The sequence below is a fragment of the Babylonia areolata genome, chromosome 21 (genome assembly GCF_041734735.1).
Source record: "Babylonia areolata isolate BAREFJ2019XMU chromosome 21, ASM4173473v1, whole genome shotgun sequence".
NCBI lineage: Eukaryota > Metazoa > Mollusca > Gastropoda > Neogastropoda > Buccinidae > Babylonia > Babylonia areolata.
Genome location: NC_134896.1, coordinates 35,059,808 through 35,075,483, shown reverse-complemented (window position 1 = coordinate 35,075,483; position 15,676 = coordinate 35,059,808). Strand labels below are relative to the sequence as shown.

Sequence of the window (15,676 nt, the reverse complement as noted above, 5' to 3'; positions counted from 1 at the left end):
ATCTTTTTTTTTTTATCAGAAAAATCTTTAAAAGCACTCTCACATGCTAGTACAAAACCATGAGTAATATAAACATAAGCACTCAATGAAAGAATAATTGGATAAAGACATCAGGCTGATCACTGTCATAAAAATTCAATGAGCTGAAAGGAGATAACCAATACAAAAAAGTTTGTGCTAAAATTTTGTGTGTTTACATGTGTGTGTGAGAGTGTTGGTTGCTTGTGTGTGTGTGTGTGTGTGCGCATGTGTGTACGCTTACGTGTGTATATGTGTGATTCCACTCATGCATGCGTGTGCATGTGTGTGTGTGTGACTGCATGCACACATGCATTTGTGCGTGCATGTGTGTGTGTGTATATGCATATATGTGTGCATGTATGACTGCATGCGAGTGTGCGTGCGCGTGCGTGCATGTGTGTATCTGCATATATGCATGAGTGTGCACGAGTGTGTGAGTGTGCGTGTGTGTACGCCTATGTGTGTGCATGTGAGATTGTGCACATGCATGCATGTGCGTGCGTGTGCGCGTGCCTGCGTGACAACTGACAAACTACCACAGCGCTCACCCTGTCAGCAAACTGTGCCACGTATCTCTGCAGGCGTTCCTGGTTGTCTGTGGCCTCACAGATGGTGATCAGGGCATCAAAGTCAAAGTACTTCTCTGCTAGCGAGGCCGCTCTGTCGTACTGCTCAAACTCCACTGCGCGATGGAGACAAGAAAGAAATGATGACATGGGAGGTGTTCCGATACGTGGAGTTTTTTTGGGTTTTTTTTTTTTTTTCCACTTGCATTCATATATTTTTTTGTTTCCACTTACATTAACACACACACACACCTCACTCTCTTGATATATATATATATATATATCTATATATATGAGACAGAAAAAGCTAGCAGCTGCTGGCACCAAGCCATGATGAAAGGTGATTAGTGTTGTTTGCATCAGTTCTCTGTTAAAAGAAAAACAAAAAACCACAACTATATATATATATATATATAATATATATATATATGTGTGTGTGTGTGTGTGTGTGTGTGTGTATCTTATTTTTATGTTTATAAAGATATCATTCTAAATTTTAAAACAGAAAGAAAAAACACGTAGGTACTGGAGAAGAATTAGTCATAACCACTTCTTACACCAACTGAAGTAAAAAGTACATCATACAAAACAATATAAACAAAACAGAGAACACCGTTAAAAAAACAAAAAAAAAAACAAAAACAAAACAACAACAACCCAACAACAAACAAACAAAACACAACAAAAACATCACTACAACAACAACATAAAAGGAAACAACTTGGTCCACACCAACTAGGAATTAAGCTAACTTTCAGGCCAAGCAGCAACTGAAGAAAAAAAACAACAAAAAAAAACACGAAAAGAAACCCCACCAACAGCACACCCCCCCCCCCCCCCCCCCCAAGAAAACAAACCACCACTGATACACAAACCCCCCCACACACCCACACACACACACCCTTCCCCCACTACCTGAAATCAAACTCCCAACTCACTCAGGGGTTCGATAAGCTTCCTGCGCTCGTCCTCGTATCTCTTCTGCACCTGTGCGTAGCGGTCAGGCCGGGGCGTCTGGCATCGCAGAGACTCCAACTGACTGCTGTAGGATTCGAGCTGCAGGTCCGCCAAACCCATCAGCTGTTGGAACATGGCGCCACGCGTCTCCACGTCCTGGGTCTCTGGTATCCCGCGGTCCACCGTCACCGTGATCTGCCATGGGTCATGCAGGATTTTAATGTCATTGCCATCTGCAGTAAGACAGGTTATCATGTCACCCTGATCTGCAGTCAAACAGGGTTTTTTTTTTTTTTTATGTTACTGTGATCTGCAGTCATGCAGGTTTTTAATGTCACCGCAATATGGTGGGATCATGCAGGTTTTTAATGTCATGACGATCTGGTGGGGTCATGCAGGTTTTCAATGTAACCATGATATGCAGTCATGCAGGTTTTTAATGTCAGCGTGATCTGCAGTCATACCGGTTTTTAATGTTACTGTGATCTGCATGTCATACAGGTTTTTAATGTCACTGCAATCTGCATGGGCTATACAGGTTTTTAATGTCACTGCAATCTGGGGGGTGGGGGGGTGGGGGGGTATGAAGGTTTTTAATATCACTGCGATCTGGGGGTGGGGGGTCATGGATGTTTTTAATGTCACTGCGATCTGGGAGGGGTGTGGGGGGTGTGGGGGGGAGGTGGGGCCATGAATGTTTTTAATGTCACCGCGATCTGGGGGGTGGGGGGGTCATGAATGTTTTTAATGTCACCACGATCTGAGGGGTGGGGTGGGGGGTCATGAATGTTTTTAATGTCACCGCGATCTGGGGGGTCATGAAGGTTTTTAATGTCACTGCGATCTGGAGGAATCATGCACACTTTTAATGTCATTGTGATCTGCAAGGAATCATACAGGTTTTAAATGTCACTGCGATCTGGAGGGGTCATGCAGGTTTTCATTGTAACCGCAATCTGCAGTCATACAGGCTGATGGTTTAGTCAAATCAGTACTTTGGGTACACAGTGTTAATCACAAAATTTTCATGCTTTCTAGAAACCCTGTCAACCTGCATGATAACACAGTTTCAGTTTCTGAAGGAAGCATCACTGCGTTCAGACAAAAGCCATATAAGCTACTTCACATCTGATGAGCAGATACCTGACCAGCAGCATAACCCAACACTCTTTGTCAGGCCTTGAGTGTTTGCGTATGATTTTTCTGTACCTATCAGAGTGTAGTTCTTCTGCAGAATTTTGCCAGAGGACAACGTTTTTGCTGTCATGGGTTCTTTTTCAGTGCACCAAGTGCATGCTGCACACAGGACCTTGGTTTATCGATTTATCCGGATGACCACAGGCTCAGTTTGATCTTCCAGCCACACATGAGATAAAGAGCGAGAACAGGAATCAAACCCAGACCCTCACGTACACTGTGTCGGCAGATAACCGCCTTTACCATTCTGCCAACATCCCCCCTGAATGGAGAGCCACCCATCCAAACACACCACACCGTACAAATCCACGCCATTAAACACCCTTCATCCTGAGCACTGACAATCTCGAACCCCTCTAACCTGTTTGGACAGGATGGTGCGGATACCGCTGGGCCCAGAGGTGGAGGTCCAGGGAATGTACTCTGGCATGCTGCCCTCAGCGTCCGCCGGTGTTTCGTAGGCGCTGGCTTTGGTCTGGCGGTACACCAGGGCTGCAGACACCACCGTCTGGCAACAGGCAGTGCAAGATTTGAGGTGTTGCAAGAAAAACGCATGCAACGAAATTTAACTCATTCAGCCCTACGCCTTCAACATTGCTCTGGCGTCAAAATTGGTCTCATTAGAAAACGATTTTCATGATCCTACATATATATATATCAACAGGCATGAGATTGAGATTGTGATTGAGTCTGAAAGGTGGGGGCCTTCTGCGGCCCCCAGTGGGGGTCCAAGCTGAAGGTTTTTCTCAATTTCAAACCATAAAATCTGCACTTGAGGGCCACCAATGCCTCCGAGGTATTCCAACCCATGGAAGACAAAACTCAGTCTAATTCTTCCAAAACTGAAGTGTTTTTACTTTCAAAACTATAAAAAATCAGCCTTGGGGACATGATTTTCAAAATTTTGTCTTTTGTCTTTTGTTCAAAATTTTGTCTCATGTGTGTGCGTGTGTGTGTGTGTGTGTGTGTGTGTGTGTGTTTGCAAGGCAACTCTTTGTGAGTATGTGAGAAAGAGAGAGAGATGGACAGAGAAAGAAAGACAGACAGATAGACAAAGAGACTGAGGGGGTGTGGGGTGCGGGGGGGGAAACATGGGAGGAAAGAGTGAAAGTTTGTATGTGTGCATGTATGTCCACTGCTTTAAATACAACTCTGCATGTGTTAAAATCTTTGAGTGAGTGAGTGAGTGAGTGAGTGAGTGAGTGTGAGTGTGAGTGTGAGTGTGTGTGTGTGTGTGTGTGTGAGGTTGAGGAATTGTCCAGTAGAGTTTCCTCTGAAAATCGGCGAAAAGTCGGGTGTGTGTGTGTGTGTGTGTGTGTGTGTGTGTGTGCTTGTGTGTGTGTGTGTGCGAGTTGGGGAGTGATTTTTTTTCCTGTGAAATCAAATGCTCTTCTGCTGAAAATAATGGATCTGCTGGGAGTTTCCCAGCCTGGTGTCTGTGTGTTCAACTAAACTATGTGTGTGAAGGAGAAAGAAAGAGAGAGAGAGACAGCAAGCAAGAGAGCGTGTGTGCATGCATGCGTGTGTGTATGTGTGGTTTCAATTAAACTGTGTGTAAACGAGAGAGAGGGAGAGAGAGGGGAGGCAGACAGAAAGACAGAGAGAGAGGGGGGAAGGTGGGAGGAAAGAATGCAAGTTGTATTTGTGAATGTGTATGCAATGCTTTCAAATTCAACAGATCTGTGAGTGTGTGTGTGTGTGTGTGTGTGTGTGTGTGTGTGTGTGTGTGTGTGTGTTTTCAATAAAACTGTGTGTATATGCAAGAGAGACAGACACAGAAATACATTTTCCTAAGCAAACACAAAGCTACACTGAATAAAAAGAATATGCCTCCTGCACTGCCGACAAAAGAGATATTCCAGTATCAAAGTTCAATTTCCATAACTTTTTTTTTATTCATTAATTCTTTTTAATATGCATTAAGCTCTTTGGTGAATGGTACTAGTCAAGGGTATTACATACAAATTCAAGACTTTTTTCCCCAGAGCCTGATGGGCTAAGCACATTTTCCAAAGACTTTTCCAGACACACACACCATACAGGTAAGGTACACAGGTATCTATACTAACTCTATATACAGCCATACACACCCAACAGATGAGGCACACAGGAATCTAACTGAATACAGCTCTACACACACCCTACAGGTAAAGCAGCACACAGGCATCTGTGCTAACTCTGCATACAGCTAAACTACACTCACCATACATTTCTTGGTAGTCCATCGGGAACCAACGATGACGAGGTCTGTACACCCGGTGATGACGGCGTTTATGTCATCACTGAATGCTAACACAGCATACAGCTGTACAACATTCACCACACATTCAAGGCAGCAGCAAACCTACCTGCAGCAGACCATTGATGATGATGATGAGCTGTGAGGCCTGTCGTGAGGTGATGCCAGAGTTCAGGTGTTCCTGCTCGTAGTCATACAGGGCTGCCGCCAAGTCCTGCACCTTGGATACCTGTCACCACCAGGTAACATATACAGGTTTTTAATTGCAAAACTTTGAAAAACCACCCCACTTTAAATCCCTAAAGGCCAAAAACTATCGCCACAGAGCTCCAGACAAAAGCGTGGTATTGCCAGCTTACATCATTTGAATGAATCATCATGGACTACAAAGGTGACACTGGTGATTTCCATCAGGAAGATCCTATTGGGACTTTTATTTCTACCATCATCGTCTACTACAGAGACCAGAATCATGATTTCTCTCAGAAAGATCCTTTAGGGACTTTAATTTCTGTCATTATTTTGCTTTTATATCAGTGAATTGTTTTGGTGCTGTGCTTTAAAGCTATCATCACCAAGAACTTTTTTTTCAATAAAGAAAGTGAACACTGGGTTGCATTTTTTCTTTTTTAACAGATTTTTTAGGACTTAAATAGGCACGTAATCTGTTTTATAAATCAAAAACAAAACACAAAAAACCCTGTCAAATATGTATGAACCCAGCACAAATATCAGTAACATTTCATACACTGAGTTGGCCTGCCGCTATGTGCAACAAGTTAGTTTAGTCCTCAGAATTGTCTAAAGTCTTCATTCATTCCATAGAATTGGTACAAATATTCTTAACACTAAGTCTGCTTTTGCAACCCAGCCTAGTCTTGTACTTGTGCATGCAGACCATTTGTAGAGAGGCAGGCTCGACACATGGCCGACAGATCAGGAGGATCCTGGTGAACAGCTCTTCTGTGTGGCTCCCCAATGACCACTTCCATTCGAATGATTTAAGGGAGAAGAAGATGTCTAAACATAATGAACAATGCAGACAGAAACGCTGTTTCCCTAGCCTATACAAACCTGTGTCCTCAGTCCATTCAAACTTAAGTCCTCAGTCCATCTAAATCCATGTACTCAGTCTACACAAACCTGTGTCCTCAGTCCACACGAACCAGTGTCTTCAGTCCATACAAACATGCGTCCTCAGTCTCAGTCCATACGAACGTGTGTTTCTTTAGATCATATGAACCTGCGTCCTCACTCCATACAAATCTGTCTTCAGTCGCATTCCATAAGAACTTGAGTCCTCAGTCAATATGAACCCATGTTCTCAGTCCATTCAAACTTAAGTCCTCAGTCTGTGTCCTCAGTCTATACAAATCTGTGTCCTCAGTCCATTTAAACTTAAGTCCTCAGTCTATATGAACCCATGTCTTCAGTCTACACAAACCTGTGTCCTCAGTCCATTCAAACTTAAGTCCTCAGTCCACAAAAACCAGTGTCCTCAGTCCATTCAAACCTGAGTCCTCAGTCCACACGAACCAGTGTCCTCAGTCCATACAAACATGCGTCCTCAGTCTCAGTCCATACGAACCTGTGTCCTCAGTTCATATGAATCTGCGTCCTCAGTCCATACAAATCTGTGTCTCCAGTCGCATTCCATGAGAACTTGAGTCCTCAGTCAATATGAACCCATGTCCTCAGTCCATTCAAACTTAAGTCCTCAGTCCACACGAACCAGTGTCCTCAGTCCATATAAACATGCATCCTCAGTCTCAGTCCTTACGAACCTGTGTCCACAGTTCATACGAACCTGCATCCTCAGTCCATATAAATCTATGTCTTCAGTCGCATTCCATAAGAACGTGTGTCCTCAGTCTATCCAAACTGTGTCACCAGTCCATATGAACCATTGTCATCAGTCCATACGAACCCGTGTCATCAGTCAATAATGCTAAAAACTTGACCAAAGGGTCTGGTAGGCGGAGGTGTGTGTGTGTGTGTGTGTGTGTGTGTGTGTGTGTGTGTTATCAGATTCTTAACGACTCGACAGGGCTCATCTCACCTCTCTGAAGAAGACGTCTTCAGGGTTCAGAGTGTGAGGAACCGGAGTGGCCCGCTGCTTCAGCAAACGTCGAATGCATGTGTCAACCGTTTTCAGTGGTCTGGAAACATACACACACACACACATACACACACACACAAACACGTTTTATGTGTACTGGTAATTCACTCTGGGTCTTGCTCTTTGAACTGGATGGGACAAGGTATGTGTTTAAAAGCCAGAAGAAACAACACCTGAAGCATTTTCCCTGTACTGGTGAGCAGGGAAACTTGCTTGCTCCAATGTGAAAAGATCTCACTGTCTGTGGTTCACATGACTTGACGACAGGATGTGGCCATTCGTTTGGTCTCAATGATTTTTTGCGGTGAAAGGATGGTATGTCTGTTTAATGATTTCCACAGCCTGTTTGATTCCAAGAAAAATAAATCAAGAAAATGTATCAACATGTGAATTGTGAGTTGTGTGTGTACGTGCACGTTCATATTCCTGTGTGTGTGTGTGAGTGTAAATGGGTGCATGAGTGCACACGTGTGTGTGTGCGTGCATGTATATGCATGCATGTGTATGTGTGTGTGTGTGTGTGTGTGTGTGTGTGTATGTCTGTGTGTGTGTGTGTGTGTGAAGACTCACTCTGGGTTCTGGTCTCTGTGAGTGACTGGACAAGGGAAGCAGAATTAATTTGTTGAAGCTGGACGAAACACACTTTTGACACATTTTCTGTGTACCAGTAACCATGAGAAATTAACCCGCTGACTGCCATGGTGGTAAATAGTGACATTACCGATGACATCATGAAAAGAAGGGAAGTAAATCAGTTTTTGGCTGATTGTTCAGGACACTGATTTTCCAACTTGAAACACCACTTTCTATTGGTTTTTGTCTGTCTGTGTTTTCCCCCCGGAAGTCAAGGGGTTACAGGGACATGATGTTGACTACTCTGTGCAAGGTGGCAGAATGGTTAAGATGCTCATCTGCCAATACAGAGTCCATGAGGATCTAGGTTCGAATCCCGCTCTCGCTCTTTCTCCCAAGTGTCACTGGAAAATCAAATTGAGCGTCTAGTATATTCAGATGAGAAGATAAACCAAGGTCCTGTGTGCAGCACGCACTTGGTGCGCTGAAAAAGAACCCATGGCAACAAGAGTGTTGTCCTCTGACAAAATTCTGCAAAAGAAATCCACTCTGACAGGTACACAAATCTACATGCGTGCACTCAAGGCCTGACAAAGCGCATTGGGTTATGCTGCTGGTCAGGCATCCGCTTGGCAGATGTGGTGTGGCGTATATGGATTTGTCTGAATGCAGTGACGCCTCCGTGAGTAACTGAACCGAACTGAACTGCCTAGCGGATGTGGTGTGGCGTATATGTATTTGTCCTAATGCATCGACACCTCCCTCAGAAACTGAAACTGAAACAGAAACTGCCGACCACTCACTCTGGGTCCTGCTCTCTCAGCGTGATGGCCGCCTCCAGTTTCTCAACATGTTCGCACAGCAGCAGTTTGGTGTTCATCATGCCGTCACGCACCGGGGCCACCGTCAGCTGCACACACCATCATCATCATCAATAATAATATTAATAATAGATACTATTTGAGCACTTCCCTCTCCCGAGAGAGAGAGCTTGATGCGCTTTACAAAAAAACAACACCACATTAACTCATTCTACCCCACAGCTACATGCCTGCTATAATTCCCCTGGACCAGCACTACATGTTACCACTGCAGATAACTAGGGTTATTCACTAAAATGGCAGAAATCAATGGAGGGTTGTTGATTAAATCCATCGAACAAAGCTTCGTTTTCATGCTTCCAGAATCTGTAAACAACTGCTTCAGTTTAGAATGCAAACTGTACCAAGCAAGAATAAACGAAATTAGAATAGAGTGTTGGTACGAGAATACTCGTACCTGGTCCATAGGGGAAGTAATCATGGTATGAGTTAACTCATACCTGGAGCAGAATGAGCTAAAACACAAGCAGACACTCGCAATTACTTACAAAAGGAAGAAGAAGAAAAAAAAAAGATTTAACAACACGGAAGCATAAAACATATTAAAAGACTAGGCATATTACAATATTTAATTACCCAGCACACACACTTATAACTGAATGTCATTAGAAAGGTACAGAAGGTCCATGCATAGGCCTTTTCAAAAAGATGTGTTTTCAGACCAGTTTTAAAAGATTCAAATGAAGGAGGGTGGCGAAGATCATGCGGTAAACTGTTCCAGACAGATGGAGCTGAATGAGAAAAAGAAGTATAACCGAATAATCTGGTTTTTACATGGAGAGCAAGTAGCTGCTGTGAATCTGAACATGATCTGTTACACAACATTTTTATACCCATATGTGAATGGGTACTAGACTTCGGTTGGGGAAGATGAAAATGGCGGAAAGAGAGGACTGGGCCCCACTTTCCTGTGCCGAACCCTGGACACAGTGGATATGAATTCACTGCCCTGATGGCTGTAGACTAGGGGGCCTTCAATCTCAACATTTATCTAGCACTTTCAGGCCTCTCAAAGTGCTTTACAACAACACGTCGGTCGCAAACACACAAGAACACAGACACACATGCGCGCACAAATAAACACACGCAGAAGAAATAGCACTGGATCCATAGAATAGAGAAACGAAATGGGGTGTCTTAGTTTTGTTGAGACTGCTTGAACAGAAATGTTTTAAGATTTGATTTAAAGGATGTGTGTGAGGGACTGTGTCGGACTCAGTAATAAAGTGAATTCCAGTTTTGCACAGTTGAAGTAGTAAAAAAAAACCCCAAAAAAACCCTCTCCTACCATGTTTCTGTTGAATTTGGGAATGCCAAAAATTCTACAGTGAGTAGAAGAACATTTTGGTGATGAGTGGTTTTTTTGGTGAGGGGTGTGGTTTTGGTGATGAGTGTTTTTTTGGTGAGGGGCGTGGTTTCGGTGAGGAGCATTTTTTTGTTGTTGTTGTTGAGGGTGTGTGGTTTTGGTGAGGGGCATGTTTTTTTGTTGAGGGGTGTGGTTTTGGTGAGGGGCATGCTTTTTTGGTGAGGGGTGTGCGTGATTTTTTGGTAAGGGGTGTGGTTTTGGTGAGGGAAGTACTTTCCGGTGGAGCAAGTTCAGAGTGAGGGATAAAACAAAGTGAGCGATGAAAAGGCAAAGCAAGAACCCCCCCCCCCCCCCACCCCCACCCCCCTCTCACCTGATCCCAGAGACCAAACTTTTTGAGGAAGGAGCGGAAGAAGTCGTGGGCCCGCACTTTGTCCCTCAGCTGCTGAGCGATGATCAGGGAACTGGTGCTGCCCCCTTCTGCAACACATCAACCACGCCATTAGCATGTGTACGGTACTGGAGGCGATGAGGACAGGGAGTCGGTCAGATATATATACCTATCTCTCTCTCTCTATATATATATTTGTTTTGTTTTGTATTTCTTTTTATCACAACAGATTTCTCTGTGAGACATTCGGGCTGGTCTTCACAGAGAGAGCACGTCGCTACACTACAGCGCCACCCATTTTTCTGTATTTTTTTTTCCTGCGTGCAGTTTTATCTGTTTTTCCTATCAAAGTGGATTTTTCTACAGAATTTTGCCAGGAACAACTCTTTTGTTGCTGTGGGTTCTTTTACGTGCGCTAAGTGCATGCTGCACATGGAACCTTGGTTTATCGTCTCATCCGAATGACTAGTGTCCAGACCACCACTCAGGGTCTAGTGGAGGGGGAGAAAATATCGGTGGCTGAGTCCTGATTCGAACCAGCACGCTCAGATTCTCTCGCTTCTTGGGCGGATGCGTTACCTCTAGGCCATCACTCCAATATATATTTATATATGTATATATATTGCAGAGACACAGCTGTTGAGCGATCACCGGGGAACTGGTGCAGCCCCCTTCTGAAACACACCCACTGCATCGTTAGCAAGTGGTGCTGGTGGCGATGAGGAGGACAGGAAGTCAGTCAGGTGTAGTGTATGACTCAGGCCAGACTGTTGTTCCAGAGATCGGTATCTCGCTTACAGCTGAGTCCATCAATGCTGGGCCACAACAGGCTATCCTAGGATAGGATAGGACAGAATAGGATACAATAGGATAGAACAAAATAGGATGGGACAGAATGAAATAGGATGGAAATGATAAAATATGATAAAACAAAATAGAATAGAGTAGAACAGAACAGAATAGGAAAGAAAATAAATCTATTTCTTATCTGTACATAAGCATGCAGTACTGGTGGCGATGAGGACAGGGAGTCGGTCGTGAGTAGCATACATTTTGAGCCAGACTGTTGTTCCAGAGCTTGATATCTAGCTTACAACTGAGTCCATCACCGCTAGGCCACCATGGCTTATCTTAGAATAGGACAGGATAGGACAGAATAGGGCAGGACAGAACAGGATACAACAGGACAGGACAGGATAGGATAGAATAGGACAGGACAGAACAGGATACAACAGGACAGGATAGGATAGAATAGGGCAGGACAGAACAGGATACAATGGGGCAGGACAGGATAGGATAGGATAGAATAGGACAGGACAGAACAGGATACAATAGGACAGGACAGGATAGGATACAATAGGACAGGACAGGACAGGATAGGATAGAATAGGATAGGACAGGACAGAACAGGATAGAATAGGACAGGACAGGATAGAATAGGACAGGACAGAACAGGATAGAATAGGACAGGACAGGATAGGATAGAATAGGACAGGACAGAACAGGATGCAATAGGACAGGACAGGACAGGATAGAATAGGACAGGACAGAACAGGATACAATAGGACAGGACAGGATAGGATAGAATAGGACAGGACAGAACAGGATACAATAGGACAGGACAGGATAGGATAGAACAGGACAGGACAGGATTGGATACAATAGGACAGAACAAGATAGGATAGAATAGGATAGGACAGGACAGAACAGGATAGAATAGGACAGGACAGGATAGAATAGGACAGGACAGAACAGGATACAATAGGACAGGACAGGACAGGATAGAATAGGACAGGACAGAATAAAACAGGGTGGAAAACAATCAAATATGACAGAAGAGAAGAGAAGAGAACAGAACAGAAAAGATCAGAACAGAACAGAATCGAAAAGAACAGAATAATTTAATTTCTTATTTGTACCTTATTTGTACATAAACAAGCGCTGCTCGTGGCCATGAGGACAGGAAGTCAAGTCATGGGTAGCGTACGTTTCCGGCCCAGACTGTTGTTCCACTTACAGATATCAGCCTACAGTTGACCCCATCACAGCCAGGCCACCACCCCGTTTGAACAACATACACATCATACATCACAATACCTAAACTGACTGATTGACATGAACACTTACACTGTGCCTGCCCTCAGTCACAGACCAAGCTCTGTTTTACAAACGTAGCATTCTTCTTCTTCTTCTGCCTTCGTGGGCTGCAACTCCCACGTTCACTCGTATGTACACGGGTGGGCTTTTACATGTATGACCGTTTTTACCCTGCCATGTAGGCAGCCATACTCTGTTTTCGGGGATGTGCATGCTGGTGTTCTTGTTTCCACAACCCACTGAGCGCTGACATGGATTAAGGGATCTTTAACGTGCGTATTTGATCTTCTGCATACGCAATCACACACACACACACACACGAAGAGGGCTTAAGCACGAAGCAGGTCTGCATGTCTGTTGACCTGGGAGATCGGAAAAAAAAAAAATCTCCACCCTTTACATGCCAGGCACCGGAGTGACTGGGATTCGAACCCGGAAACCTTCAGACTGAAAGTCCCAATGCTTTGACCACTCAGGGACGGGCGCAATAGCCGAGTGGTTAAAGCATTGGACTTTCGGTCCCGGGTTTGAATCTCGGTAACAGCGCCTGGTGGGTAACGGGTGGAGATTTTTCCGATCTCCCAGGTCAACGTATGTGCAGACCTGCTTGTGCCTGAACCCCCTTTGTGTGTATACACAAGCAGAAGATCAAACACACACATTAAAGATCCTGTAATCCATGTCGGTGTTCGGTGGCTTATGGAAACAAGAACATACCCAGCATGCACACCCCCGAAAACAGTATGGCTGCTTACATGGTGGGGTAACAACCGCCATGCAGGTAAAAGCCCACTTGTGTACATACGACTGAACGTAGGAGCTGCAGCCCACGAACAAAGAAGAAGAAGAAGAAGACAACTCGGATGCTGCGCCTTGTCACTGACCTTGCCTCACAGCCTCTGCCCAGCGAGGGTCGGCAGTGGGGTAGTCGTCGATGATGTCCGAGCTAAGACTGGTCACCAGGCGGTCGACCTCTCGACCCTTCTCCCCCGGAGGGGCGTCCATCAGGGAGTCGGGGAACAGATCCTCCAGCATCTGCTGCACGTCCGCCTGTGGCCAGAACAGAACAGAACAAAATATAATGAAACAAAACCCAACCAGAACAGGATATGATAGAAAAGAATGGGATAAGACAGAATAGGCAGAACAGAACATAATTGTGCAGAATAGAACAGAATAGTATGGAACAGAACAGAATAGAATAGAACCAGAACAAGATAACATAAAAAAGAATAAGACAGAATAGGATAGAACAGAACAGAATAAAGCAGAATGGAATAGAATAGAACAGATAAGTATAGACTAGAAAAAGTAGAATAGAACAGAACAGGACAGAATAGGATTAGATAAAAAAAAACCCAATGGTATATGACAGAATAGGATAGAAGATTAGAACAGAATAGAGCAGAATAGAATAGTATAGAATAGAACAGATAAGAATAGACTAGAAGAAAATAAAATAGGATAGGATAGGACAAATTAGGATAGGGCAGAATAGGACAGGACAGAACAGAATAGAGCAGAACAGAATAGGATAGTATAGAATAGAACAGATTATAACAATACAATAAAAAAACAACAACAAAAGAACAGGACAGAACAGAATATGATAAATAGAAATAGAGTAGGATAGGGTAGAATAGGATAAGACAGGTCAGGATATAATAGGATAGGACAAGACATGACAAAATAGGATAGAACCAAATAGGATATAATAGAATAGGATAGAGCAGAATAAAATACAATAAAACTGGATGGAAAACAATAAAATAGGATAGAACAGAACACATTGGAATAGAACAGAAGAGAAAAGAGCAGTGTGTGTGTGTGTGTGTGTGTGTGTGTGTGTGTGTGTGTGTGTGTGTGTGTGTACATAAGTGCATGTGTGTGTGCATGTATGTGAGTGTGTGTGTGAGTGTGTGTGTGTGTGTGTGTGCGTGTGTGTGTGTGTGTGTGTGTGTATACGTTCACAAGTGAGTGTGTGAGTGAGTGTGCGTGTGTGCATGTGCATGAGTATGTGTGTGTGTCTGTGTGTGTGTGCTTGTGCATGTGCGTGAGCCCATGTGTGCATATGTACATGAGCATGCATGAGTGTGTGTGTGTATGCGCATGAGTGTGCATGCATGTGTGTGCATGCATGTGTGTGTGTGTACAACCTTTAGCGCGCAGTGTACCTGGTTGCCAGACAGGGAGGTAAGGAAGCAGGCCTTGAGGCGGGACAGCTTGTCCTCACACTGACTCAGCTCTGCCACCGCGCTCATGCTGAACCCCAGCATCGACTGTCGACACACATGCGTCATACACATGTCATGACACTGACTGTTGGCGCAAAGACACACGCATGTCATGACATCGACTGTTGACACAAAGACACACACGTCATAACATCAACTGTGGACACACTGACATGTCATAACACTGATGACTCAAGACACACACATCAGCCCAAAACAAATGTCTCAGCATCGACTGTGGACACATGATCACACATAGGTTATAACACCAATGACACAAAGACACACACGTCATGCAAAAACAAATGTCTTAACATCGACTGATGACACACAAAAACAAACACATCATAAAACTGATTGTCGACTAAAAAACACATGTCATAATACGGACTGCTGACATAAAGATATGTCCCTGTTAGTATAATGGTATACTGCCTGTTGTCATACATGGAGATGAATATCAACACACAAAAAGGATATTGCTTATCGTCCCTGGTATCTGAACAAGGTAATTCAAAGCCATAAGGATGGCCACCAACCAAAAACTGAGAATCCTTCCACCAGCACAAAAGTAAGGCATCACAAGTCACTGGGAACTTCGATGTCCTTGATGGATACATATGTGCTGTTCCGTAACCTTCTGAGATGTGGGTTTCTCACTGCAGTGGCTTGTTAACTCACTCAGTACGGCCAGTCCTCTCTTCTCCTCTACACAGACCCCTCGGATGTCCAGTGGGTGTCTCAATGACCCAACCTTTAGCTTCTGTCGTCAGAATTGTGGTGTTCTATGTCAACATTCACGTCTTCAGTATAAGAGCCTTCCACTTGCAATATTTTGATGATGGTAATTGGGGTGAAACGCTGTTAACGTCGTCTCTTTTGCCGTTCCTATGGAGAGAGTTAATGAAGCAGAGAAAATAGCTGTATGTTGGGTGTGTGTGTGTGTGTGTGTGTGTGTGTGGAAGGAAAAAAGAGCAAATAAGAAAGAAAATGTCTCTGATGTACTTACAATTTCTGAGTGCAGATAACTGTCTTGTCCCACTTCTTCCATGATACTGAAACATCCACAAAGAGAATGTCACTATTTCACGAAAC

General features: G+C 44.0%; 1 protein-coding gene across 2 annotated transcripts in view; it reads right to left on the bottom strand.

Annotated features, from left to right (window-relative positions):
- The window catches only part of LOC143295795 (nuclear pore complex protein Nup133-like), a 55,117-nt gene that overhangs the window by 16,934 nt on the left and 22,507 nt on the right, over positions 1-15,676 (bottom strand). For both annotated transcript variants that reach the window (XR_013057078.1, XM_076607415.1), the window contains exons 15-24: positions 15,591-15,636; positions 14,522-14,626; positions 13,232-13,397; positions 10,233-10,339; positions 8,476-8,582; positions 7,040-7,139; positions 5,090-5,209; positions 3,103-3,249; positions 1,526-1,739; positions 570-703 (exon numbers count right to left, since the gene is read on the bottom strand). Coding sequence is in view for 1 of the 2 variants with exons in the window: in XM_076607415.1 (XP_076463530.1) it covers positions 570-703; positions 1,526-1,739; positions 3,103-3,249; positions 5,090-5,209; positions 7,040-7,139; positions 8,476-8,582; positions 10,233-10,339; positions 13,232-13,397; positions 14,522-14,626; positions 15,591-15,636 (1,246 nt within the window). In the remaining variant the exon portion in view is untranslated. The remainder of the gene's footprint in view (positions 1-569; positions 704-1,525; positions 1,740-3,102; positions 3,250-5,089; positions 5,210-7,039; positions 7,140-8,475; positions 8,583-10,232; positions 10,340-13,231; positions 13,398-14,521; positions 14,627-15,590; positions 15,637-15,676) is intronic.